General features: G+C 50.4%; 2 protein-coding genes across 7 annotated transcripts; one reads left to right on the forward strand and one right to left on the reverse strand.

Moving 5' to 3' along the window:
* Positions 1-55: 55 nt before the first annotated feature.
* ATRAID (all-trans retinoic acid induced differentiation factor) lies at positions 56-4740 on the reverse strand. The gene is made up of 7 exons (XM_061433002.1): positions 4572-4740; positions 3766-3887; positions 2068-2139; positions 1788-1859; positions 1566-1687; positions 603-700; positions 56-387 (listed from the first exon to the last, which is right to left on the reverse strand). Exons 1-7 carry the CDS (start codon positions 4668-4670, stop codon positions 283-285), a joined length of 690 nt encoding a protein of 229 aa, XP_061288986.1. The 5' UTR covers positions 4671-4740; the 3' UTR covers positions 56-282.
* Positions 4741-4807: 67 nt separating this feature from the next.
* Positions 4808-15857, forward strand: SLC5A6 (solute carrier family 5 member 6). 6 transcript variants are annotated; one of them, XM_061432977.1, is made up of 18 exons: positions 4808-4966; positions 5529-5590; positions 7609-7690; positions 8514-9056; positions 9384-9449; positions 9766-9817; positions 10176-10243; positions 10499-10653; positions 11032-11172; positions 11358-11487; positions 12014-12102; positions 12499-12611; positions 12931-12998; positions 13400-13486; positions 13633-13814; positions 14043-14146; positions 14373-14488; positions 14893-15857. In XM_061432977.1, exons 4-18 carry the CDS (start codon positions 8664-8666, stop codon positions 15043-15045), a joined length of 1917 nt encoding a protein of 638 aa, XP_061288961.1. In that variant the 5' UTR covers positions 4808-4966; positions 5529-5590; positions 7609-7690; positions 8514-8663; the 3' UTR covers positions 15046-15857. The 6 variants fall into 6 exon arrangements, with proteins under 6 accessions (XP_061288961.1, XP_061288965.1, XP_061288960.1 ...); XM_061432976.1 differs by lacking the exon at positions 4808-4966 and adding an exon at positions 5214-5344; XM_061432979.1 differs by lacking the exon at positions 4808-4966 and adding an exon at positions 5216-5264.
* Positions 15858-19040: the final 3183 nt, after the last annotated feature.

The raw sequence follows: 19040 nt of genomic DNA on the forward strand, positions 1-19040 counted from the left end.
CCAGCTCTCCCCACTGAAGCAGCCTTTGCCACCCCAACCAAGAGACAAGAAGAAAAAAAGAAAAACTGTTTATTATGGTCAACAGCACAAATGTGAACTGGTACTAGTCCATTCCCGGACTGGATGTCTACAACACACTAGGGTTGTGCAAATTTCCATCTTCCTTCCATCGGAGGCCTCTGCCTTGGGAGGATCCGCTGATGATTGATGTCTAGGAAGCAAATCTCCCTGACTGGGCTAAGATGGGGATGATCTTTAGGTCAGTGGGAAGATCTGTGTGGTTCATGAAGCCTTGGCTTTTCGGCGTTGAGTCCCCCAGAGGAGGATGGAGATGGATAAGGTGGTGGATCCCAGAATACCAAAGAACATGAACAATGGGAAGGAGCCCTGTGAATAACAGACCAAAAAAACTTCATACAGGGTTACACCAAGGGCTTAAAACCTAACATTCAGTAATTCCTAGCATATCTGTCCCCTGAGCCAGGGCAGTTTTCTTCTAGTTTCCTTCTCTAGGTGATTTGCATCAGCTGCTGGTCTTCTTTGAAAGAGGTACTTGATCTATGCGTATCTCTTACCCCTAATTAGGAGGCCTAATTCCTCACCTGGCGCATACACCTGTAGCCATGGAAGCCATCAGCACAGACACACTGCAAGAGACCTGGACCATCAGGTACACAAGATCCATTCTCAGGACATATTTCTGAGAGCCAGAGAGAAACAGAGAACATCAATGGATTTCATTAGGTATATTTCCCATATATCTCCTTCAGCTTAGATTCTCTCAACTATTTCTAGGGCAAAGGTAGAGTGGAAAATAGACTACAGATAATCAGAACACTATCATGATAACAAAATAATTTTAAGACCTTTCTTTCCAAAGGGTTAAGACTTCCGAGCTATGACAAACCTAGAGAGTGTATTAAAGCTATGACAAATGTAAACAGCATATCAAAAAGCAGAGACATTACTTTGCCGACAAAGGTCTGTCTAGTCAAAGCTATGGTTTTTTCCAGTAGTCATTCATGTATGGATGTGAGAGTTGGACCATAAAGAAAGCTGAATGCCAAAGAACTGATGCTTTTGAACCATGGTGTTGGAGAAGACTCTTGAGAGTCCCTTGGATTGCAAGGAGATCCAACCAGTCCATCCTAAAGGAGATCAGTCCTGGGTGTTCATTGGAAGGACTGATGTTGAAACTGAAGCTCCAATACTTTGGAAACCTGATGCAAAGAACTGACTCATTGGAAAATAGCCTGAGGCTGGGAAAGACTGAAGAAGACAGGAGAAGAAGGGGATGACAGAAGATGAGATGGTTGGATGACATCACCGACTCAATGGACAAGAGTTTGAGCAAGCTCTGGGAGTTGGTGATAGACAGGGAAGCCTGGCATGCTGCAGTCCTTGGGATCATAAAGAGTCGGACACGACTGAGCACCTGGACTGAACTGAACACTTCGGAAACCTGAACAAAAGGCACTTAGGCAATTTTACCGTCTTTCTGATCTAAAGTAGAGAATACAGGGAGGAAGGGTAGTTTCCGGAGGGGTGGAAGTGAGACAGCATACCTGGGTCCTCAGTGGTGTTGCAAGTATTCCTTTGTCCTTCGCAACTCTGGTTGTTTATATAAAAAGTGATAGTATCCCAGGCATTAATACCTCCAGGACAGTTGACATCTTGTGGCAGTATCCTGAACACAACACAGGCAGTCATAATACACAGACCAAAGTTGCTGAGTTCATAGCACTGCCTCTCTTTGGTTCTCTCCCGCACCCCACACTCTTACTCACAGAGTCTGGAGCTGAGTAAAGCCATGGAAGGTGTTGACCAAGTCACCCTGGAGGGGGTTTGCCTGAAGGTCTCTGCAAAGCACACACTGTTAGCACTGTGCTCTAGGAAAACACTTTACTTCCATTCATACATCTTTCTGGATGGTAATCCAGTTCTTATTCTGAGTTGTCCAAATGTAGACAATATTCAAACATCTTTTTAGCAGTCCATCCTCAAAGACTTTCCCATCAACCCTATGCCAAGGTCACTTTTTGGGAAGGAGGATAACTAACGACTTACATGATGATAGCAGTATGTGCTTGAGGAAAGTTTGGACCAGGGTCCTTCAGAGAGCAGTTCTGGAGATCCAGCCTGAGGAAATAAAGTAATTAGTGAAACTGTGTATCTTTCCCCTTCACCCAGGGTAAGCTATTACAACCCTCTTTACAGCTAATATTCATTGAACACACCTATGTCAGGACCACAAACTAGGCACTCTGGTAGATGTTTTCATCCTGCATTGTCCAATTAAGTAACCACTAACACATGTAGCTACTTAAATTTAAAAAATTGTCCCTCATTTGCACTAGTCATATTTCTTCAATATCTATTGCTATTCCTTTACTTAATGGAATGGTGCCTTAGTATTTACTTAATGACTACTAACTGCAAATATTACTTAATGCCTACTAACTGCAAAAATTGGGAGACTTAAAAATAACATTCAGTATCTTAGCTTGCAAGTTGTTTACAAGGTACTAGGGGAACAAGACCATCACCCAAAATAAAAAATATATAAACATTAAATTGCAATGTGAACAGTATATAAAATTAACTTGAGTGGTACAGACACTAAGGATTAGAGGAAGTGAAAAATTAAAAGATATTACTCTGGCATTTAGTAGTACAGAGTATTCACAAAAGATGTTGGAATTAAAGGACAGATATGTCCTAATTTGATGGAGGAAGGCAAGTTTAGGTAAAGAGAGAGGCTTGAACAGAGAAACAAAGGTGGCCTGCTTTTGGAGGTAGAAGGCTGAAGCCAGACTCTCCTGGAGGGTTTGAGTGGACAACTAATTGAAAGTAATGTTGGAAAGGTAGGTTGGGCCAGTCTATGATAGTTCCTGGTTTGTACTTTATCCTAGGACCACAGACAATTATAAGTGTAATTTTAAAGCCAGAGCAATAATGGAAAGAAACTGGTTTTCTGAAAGTTCAATACAAATCAGTATTTAGATAGATAACGGAATGAGGAGAAAGGAAGCAAGACAATCTGAATCAGAAGTGAGGGTGCTCTGAAAAAGGAAATGTTTAATAGGAATCTATTATGTTTTCTCCACATATCTGGAGAAAAGTCAAAGGAAATTAAGAGAGATCTAGTTTTGGGAGACACCTGCATAATGGTTGAAGCCGTAAGAATAAGTGGATTCTCAAGAGTGTGAGGGGAAAACAATGCAGGAAGTAATCTGTATAAGGGGACAAAAAGAGAAATTTGCCTCAAATATGAATTAATGAGAAGAGGAAGAAAACCGTGTATCAGTGTCCTGGAGGCCAAAGGAGTCATTTCATGGAGACACTACAGTAAATAAGCCAGAGAGTTGATAATAAACAAAAGAAATAAGGTTAAAAAATGCTCAAAATTATGACTTTTATGCATTTTTCAACCAGGAAGAACCACAGGGTTGTTTAAAGTGTTAGTCACTCAGTATGTGTCTCACGCTTTTCAACCCCATGGACTGTAGCCCGCCAGGCTCCTCTGTCCATGGGATTCTCCAGGTAAGAATACTGGAGTGGGTTGCCATTTCCTTCTCCGAGTGATCTTCCCAACCCAGGAATCCCAACCCAGGTCTCCTGGACTGTAGGCAGATTCTTCACTTATCACGGTTTAGATGCCTCAAAAATATATATGAATATTTATCCCCAAAGCCAATCAGGCAAGCCTTGAAGAATCCGGTTCGGGAACTTTTTTCCAGTACCCAGGGAGGTCTTCTCCCTCACCCCAGGATGGTGCCTTCCCCATTCAGGCAGCAGCGGGCTCGCAGCGTTAGCTCTGGTGTCCGCTTACAATAAAAAGCCACTTCTGACAAATTTTGCACACTCCCTGGACACTGGGTGCATATCTGCAGAAGAGAGAAAACTATTAGAACTCCAGAAAGAAAAGCCGGGGTTGGGGGGGGGGGGGCAGGAAACAGAGGCTCAAACGTTAACTGCCAGTATATGCTCCAGAATTCCTCTAACACAGGGCCTTTATGTCAGATTTACAGAAGACATATTTCTTCCTCTGGAACCAGGCGCCAAAACAGCGCACCGGAGAATTTCCGTACCGGATCTTGTCCAGGGAAGGATCTCATCTCTGAGAATTACTATTCGAACACACTTATAATGCCCTCTCCAACGACTTCTCAACCTGCCAGCCCCATGTGACCGGGTGTAAAAGGACTGCAGGTACACAAAGAACTCATCAAGCATTACAGAAAGTACAGTCCTACCAACGCACGCTATCCAGCGGCATTAGAACGCAGCAAGCTTGCAGAACGGCCGGAGGGCTCATTTGTGGAAAGAACTTATAGTTATTCCAATATAACTATTCGAGCGAGGAGGTCAAATTTCAAACGTCTTTGGACGTCAGCAGGGCGAAAGCGCTGGGAGACAGCGGCGTTGAGTACTCGGGAGTGGGAGCCGGCTAGGTGACGGGTAGGGAGGCCCCAGGAACGAAATCGGGGCTGCGGCAGGCAGGGGAGAGGGGAGAGCCGAGTGCCGGCGAGCAATTCTTTTTCAACCCAACCTTTAATCTGCTTCAGTACCTCGGGTAGCGCCAAAGCCCTTCCCACGCTCAGAACGAAGAGCAGGGCTGCAGCCCAGGGAACCAAGCTCAAAGGACTGCCGAGCCCGCAAGGGGCCATTTTTCGCTCCTCCGACCTTCTCCACTGATCGCGAGACGCGCGTGCGGCCCTTCCTCCCACCGTGTCACGCCCCCGTGCGGGGCGTGGCCTGGCCCGCCCCCGCTAGTCAGGTGGGTTGGTCGGTGCTGGGAGGGCTGGGGTTACCTTTAGTCGTGGGGGTCAGCGCATTTTTTTTTGTTGTCGTTGGGGGCCCCAGTCCTAGTTCGGGGGACTAACCACACCCTTCTCCCCCCTTAAGCGAAGACCTCCTTGCCACCGCTTTCTCAGCGCCGCGTTCCATGCCCCCGGACGTCGGGGTCGCGTCTCTGAAGCAACTCGGGGTTAATCCATCTGCCCGCAGTAAACATGGCGGCGCGAGGACGGGCAGGGGGCGGGACTCAGCTGTCACCCGGCCCGGCGTGGCCGGGCCCGCTCTCCCGCGGAGGCCGGACCCACGTGTGGAGATCGAGCAGGAGGGCCGGTCGAGGGCGGGCCGTGAGGGGTTGGGTTGGAGCACACAGGCTGCGGAGAGTGGCGTCAGGGCGGGGAGGGACGGGGAGGAGCAGAAAGATGAGGAGCGGGGTGGGCCGGCTCCTAGCCTGGAGTCCGGGGAAGGTGAGCGTGCAGGCGGCGAGGTGGTAGTGGTTGTGCCACCTCGCGTGTGGAGGGAGGAGAGAAGTCAGGAAATAAAGAGGGTAAGGGTGATGGGGAGCAAAGGACGAAGGGCAAATCCTGTCGGGAGGAGACGAGCCTGAGGACGCTCGGGGCACCCTGTCCCTTTCAGCTCAGTCCTGAAACCACGCGGCGTCCGGTGCTCTGGCGAGGAGGTGGAAGCGGGATAGATAGTCCCCTAAGTCCTCATCTCCTTTGTCTTCCCAGAAAAGGAGCGATGCAGATCTCGGGAAGAACAAGACCTTCTTAGTCTTGGCTGGGCCCTGGAGGTAAGGGGAAGACGAGGGCTATCCCGTGGTGGCACGAGGCCCCGACCGAAGGGGCGCCGAGGGAGCCCCGTGCCGGGAGGGACTGAGTGTGGGCTTTGGTTAGGGCCAGAAAAAACTCATCAAAGCTAATCAAAGCTCATCTTCTAGCCTGGCTCCCCTTCTACCTACCCCCAGGTGTCTGGAATCTAAAAGTATTTACTTTCAGAGGGCTGGCACATTTACTAAGGCATTAGTTACTAGCGTTTTAATGAGGACCTCTAGAGCCTTTCAGATCTTGCGGGATTCTAGGCACAAGGACAGATTTTGAAGGCATCTTTTGAGGAAGATTGGTCCTCCGGTGGCCCATTTGCCTTTTGTAGGGGGCAAAGCAATTCATTTTGCTACCAAAGTGAGAGTGTGATTAGGGTGGTTAGGAATGATTCTCTTTCTTGTCTGTGTATATCAGACTTTTAAAAAGAGCCCCCTACAGCCTGCTATTTGGTGCCCTGTGTGTTAAGAGTTTTAGTGAAACAGCTTTTCTGTTACTTTTAGCACCTCTCAGAGAGAGGTGAGTTTTTTAAAGGTTAGAAGGTCCCTGTCCTGCTCTTAGAACCGTGTCTGGTGAAGTTTTTGTTACTGGGTCAGGTTTTTCCTGTCTTGCCTGGCTCTTTCTTCAGCCATCCAGGAGGGTTCTCTGCATCTCATGCAAATAGAATTCTCAGGAAGCCCTGCCAGTTTACCCCAGCAGCAGAGAGTCTGCGTTTCTGTACATCTTGTTTTCCATTCTATACTTTGACCTTCCTTCCTTTCTGCAACTACTTGCCTAGCTATATCATTAACCCTTTACGTCTGTACATTTGTACACAGCAGACATATTTCCTCTTACTCTCTGGTAGTTCCTATCACCTCTATCATAGCAATGAAAACCTTGCCAAAGAGGAGTGAGAAAACTTGAGATGTTGCAATGTAGCAAAGCCCCAGGCATCTTTAGGTTAAACCTGAGTGGCCTGTTGGGAACATTGTTCTGGGGACTCACATTTGTGACTTAGTAGAACATGTGATTCAAGAGTTGCCAACTTGTTTTCACCTCTTCGTTGACCCCAGGAGGTTCAGGGTTCAGGTTTGGTCTGCATGAAGCCATATCTTGCCAGGCAGGCAACATATATCCAAGAACACAGGGTAGGAGGGCCGGAAGACAGCGAAGCTGATCTTTCTCCTAGTGGGCAAGAACAGAAGACATGATTTATGTTAATCTGTCTCTAGATTAGTTGAAACCTAAACTTTGTTCCAGGAATGATTGACAACAGTTAACACTCTGCTCCAGCCCCAGTTCAGGGACTAGGGAGGGAGGGGCTTCTAGTGAATTACCTGTCACACTTACTGACAATCCTGTTATTTCTCTGTTGTTTTATATGATGCTGTCCAACCCTAGAGAACTAAAGAGTGTTCATATAAAGTGTATAACCTGAGAGACATGGTGTTTTGAAAGGTATAGATATTATTATCATTGCTAATACTTATAAAGTACATAGCACAGTGCTGTGTTTTACAACATGTGTTCAAAAATGTTAATGGTCATGTTAATGGTCATCATGTTAGGCTTTCTAAATTCGCAGGCCTTGGTGTGTCTGTTGGTAAATGAGGGGGTTATGCTAGTGATCTCCTAAGATTCCTCTAAGTTTTGGCATACCGTGATCTGGTCCTTGTTCTGAGGATAATGGTATTTAATATATTCTCTAAGGATTAGTATTTATTGTGCAGGAGTTAGAACAGCAACTTTCCCATCTCTCAGCAACTCTTTTGCAATTCCTCCTGGCATTCAGTGCCAAGTGGGACTTGCAGCAAAAGCCTAATCCATCTAAGAATGCCGTTGAATGTGAGCTCCCTGCTCTCCATTCTGGAGTCTCTAGGGCTGAGCTGGAGTTTGGGGGTTGTAGGGTGATAGGGCCATTTGGACCGCAGTAATTGGTTCCCTGAAGGGGCCGCAACAAATAGCTGCTGAGCTTCACCTTAGCTCTTCTCACCTCTGCTTCTTATAGACCAGGCCTTCAGCCTCCGTTCAGCTCCAGACACGCAGCTTCTCCAGGCAGCCTTGCTTCACAGCAGGGATTGCTTCTTGAGGTGGGTGTCTGCTCCTGTGGGATAGCACCACTTTCCCTGACTGTTTCTCTTGCCCACCCCTGCCCCAACTCCCTGGCTGGCTAGCTTCTTTCTGAAGTGCCCCTGAAATTGTAACTGTGAACCCCTGGTTCCAGCATGTTGGCCTCTCACTTTTGAACCCAATCTCTCCCTGGATCTGCTACTGACTGCCGTGTTACAGGTAGAAGAGCTGAGAGGTGGTTGGCAGGGCTTTAAATAAGTTGGGGAGAACAGAGTCGTTGGCCTGGGGATGCCTGAAAAGGAATTTGAGGCTGCTGTGGAGGTGGTCTTCCTGGTGATCAGTGCTGAAAAGGCGTGCTGTTCGGAAGGTGGGGCCTGAGGCTGGGAGAATAGAGGCCATGGTTTTGTTAGTCTCTTTCCTGAAGTTTCTTCTTCCCTGCTGGGTGGAGGCGCCAGGCTGGACTCTGCTGGCTTACATTGTAGTGACTGGGTCTGTGTGTTCAGGCAGCGGGTGGGGCAGGGGATTCTGAGAAGAAACTAGAGGGTGGGCTAGAGGTGATTTTTCTTTTCCTGCTAGGGTGAAGACCTTAGAAGGTTCTTAAGTTTCACAGTTGTGTATACCCAGAAAGGTCTTGGCCAAATAGTTACCTCCTGGCTATCTCAATCTGCTGCTTCCTCCCTCTCCTCCCAACTCTGCCCTACTAAACACATATCAATGCCTCCAGACCTTTCTGGTTGCCCTGGGGCCTGGCTGGGCAAATCTGATGGGTGTGGAATGCACAAGCCCGAGGGTGGGTGGCCGTGAAGGCAGGGGAGGCCTGCCTGAGAGCCAGTTTCTTTGTAGATCACCCTGGACAATGTCACTTGGTGGAGGAGGACTGTGAGGCGGTGTCTGGAAGTCAGGTTGTAGCGGCTTGCCTGTCACTGCCCAGCTGAGTGGCAGCCCAGACCCCAGGAAGAGCAAGTGGCCGCAGGTCACAGACTCAGAGAGAATATGAGTGTGGGGTTGAGCACCGCCACGCCCCTCCCTCCAGCCTCAGACACCAACGTGGTCACGTCCACCTTCAGCCTGGTGGACTATGTGGTCTTTGTCCTGCTGCTGGTTCTCTCCCTTGCCATCGGGCTCTACCATGCCTATCGTGGCTGGGGCCGACATAGCATCGGCCAGTTGCTGTTGGCAGATCGAAAAATGGGCTGCCTTCCTGTGGCCCTGTCCTTGCTGGCCACCTTCCAGTCAGCTGTGGCCATCCTGGGTGTGCCGTCTGAGATCTACCGATTCGGGACCCAGTATTGGTTCCTGGGCTGCTGCTATTTCCTAGGACTGCTGATCCCAGCACATGTCTTCATCCCCATCTTCTACCGCCTGCATATCACCAGTGCCTATGAGGTAGGTAGGGAGGAGCACGGAGGACTCTCAGGGGCAGGGGTAGAGAGAAGGAACCAGGCACACAGGGATCTGGGCCCCTCAACTCTGTCTGCCTGATGAGAGGGGCAGAGAATAAATACATCATGTGTCTAGAAGTTCACTGTGGTGAGGTCGGGCAGGGTAGGAGTTCGGGGAGAAGCACTGTGCTGAGGGGGGCCCAGAGTGGATATGAGTTGGCTATTTCCTCTGTTCCTGGGCTTCCTGAGGGAAGTTGTGTGTGATTTGTTGGGGATGGGGTGGGGAGGAATGCATTGTGTTTGTTTTTTTTTTTAATTTACTCCTACCTAGTACCTGGAACTCCGGTTCAATAAAGCTGTGCGTGTTTGTGGAACTGTGACCTTCATCTTTCAGATGGTAAGTGGAATGAGGATAGAAGTTGAACCTGGTGCAGGGTAGAGGGACATGGATTCGGGCTCGCTGGAGCCTTCCCTGCTCTCAGACTAGCAAGACTGAAATTCCTGCTCACCCCCAGAGACATCTTGTTGCCGTCCCTTCCAGTTCTAGCACACATAACCATGGTGGTGGCAAACCAAATTTTGGGAGAAGGGAGAGGGAGGGGGAGTGTAGGTGAAGGAAGGCCTTTGGGATATTGGAGCTGAGGTCTGTCTTTTCTTCTCTCTGCCCCACCTCATCGGCTCCTCCCCTCACATTTTCTCTCCACACCCAACAGGTGATCTATATGGGGGTCGTCCTCTATGCACCATCCTTGGCCCTCAATGCAGGTGAGGAGTCACAGTCCCTGGCTCCCAGCCACTGCAGGCTAGGGAAAACCTTTGGGAGGGGCAGGTGGAGGAAAGAATGCAGAAAAAAACCTAACCTTGACCAAGGAATTATTCCACTCTGGGCCCTTGGCTGGTCTTCACTAGAGGTGGAAAGCTAATCAAACATTACCAGGCCCCATCTGAATTGGTTAATCAACACCTTTTGGTGGAGCTTTACAAACCTTTTTTTTTTTTCCATTGTGGTAAATGATTTATTTCATCCTTATAATCAAATGGTTCATATCTTACTGCATTTCCCTGGTTTATCCTTGGGAAACCCTCCTCTGGAGATAGGAATGTGATTTTTATCTGTTTACAGTGACTGGCTTTGATCTCTGGCTGTCAGTGCTGACCCTAGGCATTGTCTGTACCATCTACACTGCTCTGGTAACCAGTCTTAGGGAAGGGTGGAGAGGAGGGAGGTGGGGGAAAGAGGAAAAGGTGGGACAAGATAAGTAGGTGGGTAGTAGATAAGAATATAGGTGAGGAGATGGGTGTTGTGAAAAGGGATGGGATCGTGTCGGGGGATGGGATGTGATGGTAGGGAATGGGATGGGAAGGATGTCAGCAGCTGGCTGCTGCCCTCGCTGGTGGTGTGGCTCCGTGGACATCTGTGGCAGGGGTGCTGTCTTCTCCCTGTAGGGTGGGCTGAAGGCAGTCATCTGGACAGATGTCTTCCAGACACTGGTCATGTTCCTGGGGCAGCTGGCAGTTATCATTGTGGGGTCGGCCAAGGTGGGCGGTTTGGGGCACGTGTGGGAAGTGGCTTCCCAGCATGGCCTCATCTCTGGAATTGAGTAAGTACACCCCTTCCCTGGCTGGGGTCTGTCGTGCCTGGGAGCTGAGCCCCTCTTAGAGCCTGCGCCTAGGGTGGTAGTAAGCAGAGAGGAAGCTGTGGGAGTTGAAGTGCAGCCTTGAGGCCAGTGGGAGGCTGGGCCTGCAGGGGTGGAGGACAAGCTCAGTGTTCCCCCGGGTGGTCAGGTGTCAGGATGTTTCTAGTACCTGGGATGAGGCTGTGGGTTGGTAGAATGGAACCACTCCCTCCCCACCCAGCCTGCTGTCCTGTCTTGAGTCCACTTTGGCCCCGGCAGCCATCTCTCTGCCCTGCCCCCTGTCGGAGGAGGGCAGGGAAGGCTGAGTCTGAGGCCACAGTGGCACGTTGGTGTCTATGGCAGGCTGGACCCGGACCCGTTTGTGCGGCACACGTTCTGGACGTTGGCCTTCGGGGGTGTCTTCATGATGCTCTCCTTGTATGGAGTGAACCAGGCGCAGGTGCAGCGCTACCTCAGTTCCCGCACGGAGAAGGCTGCAGTGCTGTGAGGGCAGGACTGGGAAGACGGGGGGGCCCGGGATGGGGGAGAGACTGGGACCTGGTTCTGCTGCGGCAGTTTCGGTGGGGCAGGATACCAGGGCACACCCACTGGGCAGGACGTGGACCTGCCTTCTGGGGTGTGGGGACATGCCTGCTAACACCCTCTGCTTGCACTGGCCTCTCTTGCAGCTCCTGCTATGCCGTCTTCCCCTGCCAGCAGGTGGCGCTCAGCATGGGCTGCCTCATTGGCCTGGTCATGTTTACCTACTACCAGGAGTATCCTATGAGCACCCAGCAGAGTCAGGCAGCCCCTGACCAGGTGAGACGGCCTCCCTGCCCCCTGCCTGGACCCCTCCAAAGGGAGTGTCTGGGTGGCTGCAGAGAGGACCCCCACCTGGGGTGGGCACTGCATGTGAAGTCCTTCCTCCCTGGGATTCTGCAGCTGATCATAGGGCCCAGCCCACGGAGCGGGGACCTCCCTTTACTGACTCACTCCTCCGTACCACCTGCCCTGTGGGGAGCCATCACACAGCTGATCTCTTCTATCCCTCCTCACAGCCTCATCTGGTAGAGGAGAAAAGGTGACCCAATGGGGTGGTTAGTGTGCTCAAGTCACACCACTGGCTGGGGGAGAGCTGGGGCACGGGCTGCTGCGTCCTTCTTTGTACAGAGCCCGCTTTCTCTCCACTTACTGTGGGGTCGCCTTCAGTGCCTGGCCCCCTTCCTAAGGCGCCCAGTCTCCAAAGACTGGTCGGCGCGTGTGGGTGGCACATGCAGGGGAAGGGCGGCGCTCCCCTGGGAAGGGCTTCTCTGAGCAGAGCTGTACTCTTCTGCTCCGCCTGCAGTTCGTCTTGTACTTTGTGATGGATCTCCTGAGAGGCCTGCCGGGGCTGCCTGGGCTCTTCGTCGCCTGCCTCTTCAGTGGCTCCCTCAGGTACCTTGACCTTTCCCCTCAGGCTTGACACAGCTGACCCCTCTGAGTACAAGGTGACGGGTGGATGGGAGGTCCCTCTGAGCCTCTCATTGTGCCTGTTTGTGTGTGAACGACAAGGGACAGCTCTTCTGTGTGGACAGGCATGTCCTCTCCTAGGCGAGGCCCCTTTTTGGCGAAGGAGTCTTCTATACCAGGAATTGATTTACTTGAACCAAACCTGAACCCCAGTCAGAAGAGGCCAGGTGTCCCTGCCTCCCAGGCCTCTTCCTCGGTTCCAGCTGTCAGAGTAGTGTTTGGGTTACATGCGTCCTCTCCTGCCTTTAGGGCACTTGTCCCTCAATAGGGTCCCTTGTTAGGTTTGCCCTTCTGGACCTGACTTTCTCTTCCTTCTTTCAGCACCATATCCTCTGCTTTTAATTCACTGGCAACTGTTACAATGGAAGACTTGATTCGACCCTGGTTCCCTCGTGTCTCTGAAGTCCGGGCCACCATGCTTTCCAGAATCATTGGTGGGATTATACTTCCTTATCTTTTCAGCCATGTACTTTCTAAGATACCTCCTAAGCACTGTCGGCTGTCTGCTTTGAAGTACACTTGCCCAGTAAAGCACTGACCTTGATTATGTGCCAGGGAACTTCCTGGGGAGCAGTCTTGGTCACCTAGAAGTGAGGACAGGGTGGGAGGGACCTGGAGCTGGGTCCTGAGGTAATATGCTCCCTTCCCAGGGACAGAGAGGTAGTAGTTTGACCAGGGAAAGAGCTTTGCTCTGCTTTCCCTGCTTATTGTGTTAACTCACATCTGCTTATTTCTCCCCTGCTTTTTTCCCAGCCTTTGGTTATGGGCTACTTTGTCTGGGAATGGCCTATATTTCCTCGCAGATGGGACCTGTGCTGCAGGTAATGAGGGAACAGAATTGTTGGGGGAGAAAAGGAGCAGATTGAAATCAGAAAGGGAAGAAGACCGCTATTGTGAAAGGAATTGACACAGAGGGCAGGTGTCAGAAGTTCCCCTTTGACCGGCTACGCCTGTAGGTCTGAACAGACTCCCTAGTAGCCAAAAGCCCCAGAGTTGTTGTTGGTTCAGAGAGTTCTAAGGATCAGCCTCTGGAGAACCCCAGGCATATTCCCATAACTGTTTCTGCCCTCTAGGATCCTGCGTTCTAGTGGTTCCAGGGAGAAGAGACTGACAGATCTGGCTGGTGGGGCTCTGAGGCAGTGGTGGTGGCTCTGCCACATTGCTGAGGCTGGGGTCTCTGAGCCTGTGTGTTCTTTTGTTTTTCTCACCCTGTCCTCTGCAGGCAGCCATCAGCATCTTTGGTATGGTTGGGGGGCCACTGCTTGGACTCTTCTGCCTTGGGATGTTCTTTCCTTGTGCAAATCCTCCTGTGAGTGACCCACATGACTCCAGGGTCATGTGTGGGGGTGGACCTGGGGAATGGCTTGGCAGGGCTTTCACTAGGAGTGCTGGGAACTGGTGTAAAGCTTTGGTGGGGCTGGCCTTGTGACAAGAGAGTGTCACGTCTCTGGGCAGGGTGCCATCGTGGGCCTGTTGGCTGGACTGATTATGGCCTTCTGGATCGGCATCGGGAGCATAGTGACCAGCATGGGCTCTGGTAGAGCACTCTCTCCCCCTAACGGGTCCAGCTTCTCCCTGTCCAGCAATCTGACTGCTGTCACCATGGCCACACTGATGCCCTCGACTGCCGCCTCCAAGTGAGTCAGAGCTCACTCTCTCCTTGGGGAAAGCAGCTCATTCTTGAGGGGTTTTCCAGGGCCCTTGCTAAGGGATGGGCCACTAGAAGCCTGGGGGGTGGGGAATGTTGGGTGTTGGTTCCCCGACCTCTGGGACCTTGCAGGGGGTGGGGGCGGGGAGCCAGGTGCCTGAGGGTCGGTTGCTCCTTCAATGAGTTGCTAATTGTCCTCACCCCCTGCTCTCCCCAGGCCCACGGGGCTACAGCGGCTCTATTCCCTGTCGTACTTATGGTACAGCGCTCACAACTCCACCACCGTCATTGTGGTGGGCCTGGCTGTCAGTCTGCTCAGTGGTGAGGGGGCATGGGGTGGGCACGCAAAGAAATGAGGACTGCCCGAGGGATGGCACTCAGGGGTCTGGGGTCTGAGCTCAGGGGCTCCTGGATGTCTGGAATAGTCAGGCTTCTTGGCGGAGCTCTAGGAGGTGGGTAGGGGCTAGGGGCTCAGAGGAGTGAGATTGGATGGCTCTGGGAAGTGCCCTGGTTATACACTAGAGTCTCAGGAGCACTTTGTCTTCAGGGGGCATGCGGGGCCGGACCGTGGACCCTCGGACCATTTACCCAGTGTTGCCGAAACTCCTTGCCCTCCTGCCCCTGTCCTGTCAGAAGCGGCTTCCCTGCAGAGCCGGCAGCCAGGTAGCTCCTCTGTTGTCAGATCACCCCTCCCCTCCCTCTCAGACTACTGCCGGACCTTCTGGTTTCCGTCCCCCCCCTATCTTCTTTCTCCCCCAGCCCCCATTCTCTGATGATCTGCCTGAGCCTGGGCCATCCGGCAGCAGGTGCTGGCTCCTTCCCACAGGGAAGCGGGGGCTTGGTGGGCAGAAGGGTCTTGGCCCCGAGCGGCCACAGCTGCTGGCCTGTCCTCTCCCTCCTCCCACCCTCATGCTCACCCCAGGCCTGCTCCTCCCCCCGCTGCCCCTTGCTGGTCCCCGTTCTAGCCAGGATCACAGAGGGGTCACCCTTCCTGCAAGAGGAAAAGGAGGTTCCTTCACCTCCCCTTTCGTCTCACGTTCACCCCACCCTTTGCCCACATTCCCCAGGACCTCTCCTTGGAAGCCTGTATGTTTCCAGAGAAGATGAGCAATGGGATGCTGAGGGGCAGCAGAGACCAGGTGGACATGGCTGTGCCTGAGGAAGGCCCCGTCCAGCCGGGGATCAGCCCGACCTTCATCCTCCAGGAGACCTCACTGTGATCCTGGGATCACAGACTTGGGACCCAGACCCAGAGGCCCCTGCGGTACTGGGATGAGTTCCCTGGTGTTCCGCAGGAGGGTCACAGACTGAGTGACCTCACCCACACCAAAGGACCTTGTTCTTGGGAGTTTGTGCTACAGCAGAAGCTGTCATGTCACAGGAGGTGTGAGAGTAGGACAAGGTTTTTCCTTGTTCTTTGCCCATCTGTTCTCTAGAGAACCAGGCTTGCAGGGGGTACAATTCTGCCAGAAAAAGGGATAGAAGTAAATCTCCAGGCAAAAGGATAATGGCTTCTGATTCAGCATCGCCAGGCTTCTTTGAAGTGAATGGAAATAGCTGTGCTGGGCCCACTCTGGCAAGATTGATGCGGAGCTGCCTTGGCCAGCTCTTGTGTCCCTTGCAGTCCCATTGGAGCACGGCTTCTGCCAGCCACACAGGGCCCCTGGGACACTACTTTGAGGTTGTCTGTGCTACCCAGACATCCTGATCTGTCTACCTCCATTCTTGAGAGGGAGGTTTTGGTGTCCCTGAGAGGCCTCTCGGAACACGCAGGTACATTAATTTCCTTTGTGTAGAGTAGGGACATTTTTCACCTCGCTGCCCCACCCCCTACCTTTGCAATGGGCACTTGGGGATGGGGTGGATGTTGAGAAACCAGGACATGACCAGGTCCACTGTGGAGTGTGCCATCCGTCTGACTCCTGAGCCATGCCACCCTCGTGTCATTTGGTCATTCATGCTCCTGTTTCCTTTTGGAGTTTTACCCACATATCTTTGTTCCTAAGGAATAAAAACTGCCATTGGGCTAGAATCTGGGTTCCTGTACTGTCTGCACCTGCTCTTGTCCACCCTAGTCCTGTCCCTGGCGAGGGTGAAGAGCCCCCCCTCCCATGCACAGGTCTTCCCCTGCTGAGGGAGGCCTGCAGGGGACCAAGGGTGGCTGGTGAGGTTTCTGATCTCTGGCCGGTGTGCATGTCTACAGGGGGTAACGTGTTCATGGGGTTGAACGTGCACTTTCCTCTGCTGCTTCTCTTCCCGTGTGGCTCGGTCTGTTGCCTGTCCTGCCCACTTGTCCTTGACCAGAACAATATGCTGCTCTGAGAATTTCCACTTTGGGGGCAGGAGGAAGAAGGTTGCTATTTAGCATTTAAAAATAGAACATTTAAGGTGGACTTTTATGGTCTTGTGAAGAAACTCTGCTTATGCCCACCCACACTTGGTCTCTGTCTCTGCTTGGCCCCATCCAGCTGGCCAGAGCACAGGCTCTTCAGGCCCCTCTTGACAGCCCCCCACCTTGGTCCTGAGGGCCACAGCTCAACCTGTTTCCCTACCCCACCAAGCTGCTAGGGTTCTAGCCCTAGCCAGGCTCTCATTCATTCCTTTTTTTTTTTTTAATTTTTTTAAATTATGAAAGTATGATAACACATTTACAGGAGACTTGGAAAATACAGAACAAGGTTACATATAGTTCCAGTATATATTACAATTATTTTTTAAGTAAATAAAGATTTTTAGTTGGAGTTTCATCATTTATTCTTCATCATATTTATCCATCACCCACTTCATGCAAGGGCCTCACCTTGGCTGCCATCTTATAGCTAAAGAATGACTGTGCCACCCAGGGACCCTGCACCAGTCCCACCATTGGCATTTCAGAGTGGCCCCTTTTTGCCTCAAATTCCTGTATTTTAACTGTATTTGCATAGAAAAGGGGGGACCCTACAGAACTCAGAACTTTCACAAGTTATATTAAAAGGGAATAATAGATTCATTCTCGATATAAGTAATTCAAACTCAACACAGATGTTCCTTCGTCTCTAATGCAGTAACTTATCTTCATGCAGAAAAGTACCATTTAATAATTGGGGGTGAAGTCTAATGGACTGATTTGGATTCAAATACTGGTTCATCCGTCCACCTAACCTCCTTAAGCTTCAGTTCCTTCATCTACTAGGTGTGAATTTCATGAAGGTTCAAGATTGTAAAGGATTGATGCATTCCTTAAATTCCAGTTATTGTAGTTTTCGAAGCACTTTTCGTGACTACCTGATTTTATACTTTGGGAGAGAAGCACACACCATGTCGTTTGCATTTTCATGTATCAGGTAACTGGAGTGCTTGCCTAGTGATTGGCTGAAGCAGGGCTAGAACCCAGATCTGTGACTCTCAGTGGCCTACCAAAGTCACATCTCTTGTCCTGGAAGCTGTGTCCTTTGGGATAGGGTGCACACACAGGTGACAGGGTCTGTCCTGACACAGCAGTCCAGAGAACAATGATGTATTAAATAGGTGCTACTGTACCATCATTCTAGAACCTTCCTAGGTCAATTCAGTTCAGTTTAGACACTCAGTCGTGTCCGACTCTTTGTGACCCCATGAATCGCAGCACGCCAGGCCTCCCTGGCCATCACCAACTCCCGGTGTTCACCCAGACTCACATCCATTGAGTCAGTGATGCCATCCAGCCATCTCATCCTCTGTCATCCCCTTCTCCTCCTGCCCCCAATCCCTCCCAGCATCAGAGTCTTTTCCAATGAGTCAACTCTTCGCATGAGGTGGCCAAAGTACTGGAGTTGCAGCTTTACCATCATTCCTTCCAAAGAAATCCAAGGGCTGATCTCCTTCAGAATGGACTGGTTGGATCTCCTTGCAGTCCAAGGGACTCTCAAGAGTCTTCTCCAACACCACAGTTCAAAAGCATCAATTCTTCAGCTCTCAGCCTTCTTCACAGTCCAACTCTCACATCCACACATGACCACAGGAAAAACCATAGCCTTGACTAGACGGACCTTTGTTGGCAAAGTGATGTCTCTGCTTTTGAATATGCTGTCTAGGTTGGTCATAACTTTCCTTCCAAGGAGTAAGCGTCTTTTAATTTCATGGCTGCAGTCACCATCTGCAGTGATTTTGGAGCCCCCCAAAAATAAAGTCTGTCACTGTTTCCACTGTTTCCCCATCTATTTCCCATGAAGTGATGGGACCAGATGCCATGATCTTCATTTTCTGAATGTTGAGCTTTAAGCCAACTTTTTCACTCTCCACTTTCACTTTCATCAAGAGGCTTTTGAGTTCCTCTTCACTTTCTGCCATAAGGGTGGTGTCATCTTCATCTCTGAGGTGATTGATATTTCTCCCAGCAGTCTTGATTCCAGCTTGTGTTTCTTCCAGCCCAGCGTTTCTCATGATGTACTCTGCATAGAAGTTAAATAAGCAGGGTGACAGTATACAGCCTTGACGTACTCCTTTTCCTATTTGGAACCAGTCTGTTGTTCCATGTCCAGTTCTAACTGTTGCTTCCTGACCTGCATACAGATTTCTCAAGAGGTGGATCAGGTGGTCTGGTATTCCCATCTCTTTCAGAATTTTCCACAGTTTATTGTGATCCACACAGTCAAAGGCTTTGGCATAGTCAATAAAGCAGAAATAGATGTTTTTCTGGAACTCTCTTGCTTTTTCCATGATCCAGCAGATGTTGGCAATTTGATCTCTGGTTCCTCTGCCTTTTCTAAAACCAGCTTGAACATCAGGAAGTTCATGGTTCACATATTGCTGAAGCCTGGCTTGGAGAGTTTTGAGTGTTACTTTACTAGCGTGTGAGATGAGTGCAATTGTGCGGTAGTTTGAGCATTCTTTGGCATTGCGTTTCTTTGGGATTGGAATGAAAACTGACCTTTTCCAGTCCTGTGGCCACTGCTGTGTTTTCCAAATTTGCTGGCATATTGAGTGCAACACTTTCACAGCATCATCTTTGAGGATTTGGAATAGCTCAACTGGAATTCCATCACCTCCACTAGCTTTGTTCATAGTGATGCTTTCTAAGGCCCACTTGACTTCACATTCTGGCCTTCAAACCTTGCTTTAGACCCACAGTAAAATGTTTCACAGCATGACCCAGTACACTCATACATTGCATTGTGTTACTAAAACATGTCATGAAAAAGGGTCTCTAGGTATAGTTACTATTTCTGGAGCTCTCCTTTTCCCTTCGCTCTGT

The sequence above is a fragment of the Bos javanicus genome, chromosome 11 (assembly GCF_032452875.1).
Source record: "Bos javanicus breed banteng chromosome 11, ARS-OSU_banteng_1.0, whole genome shotgun sequence".
NCBI lineage: Eukaryota > Metazoa > Chordata > Mammalia > Artiodactyla > Bovidae > Bos > Bos javanicus.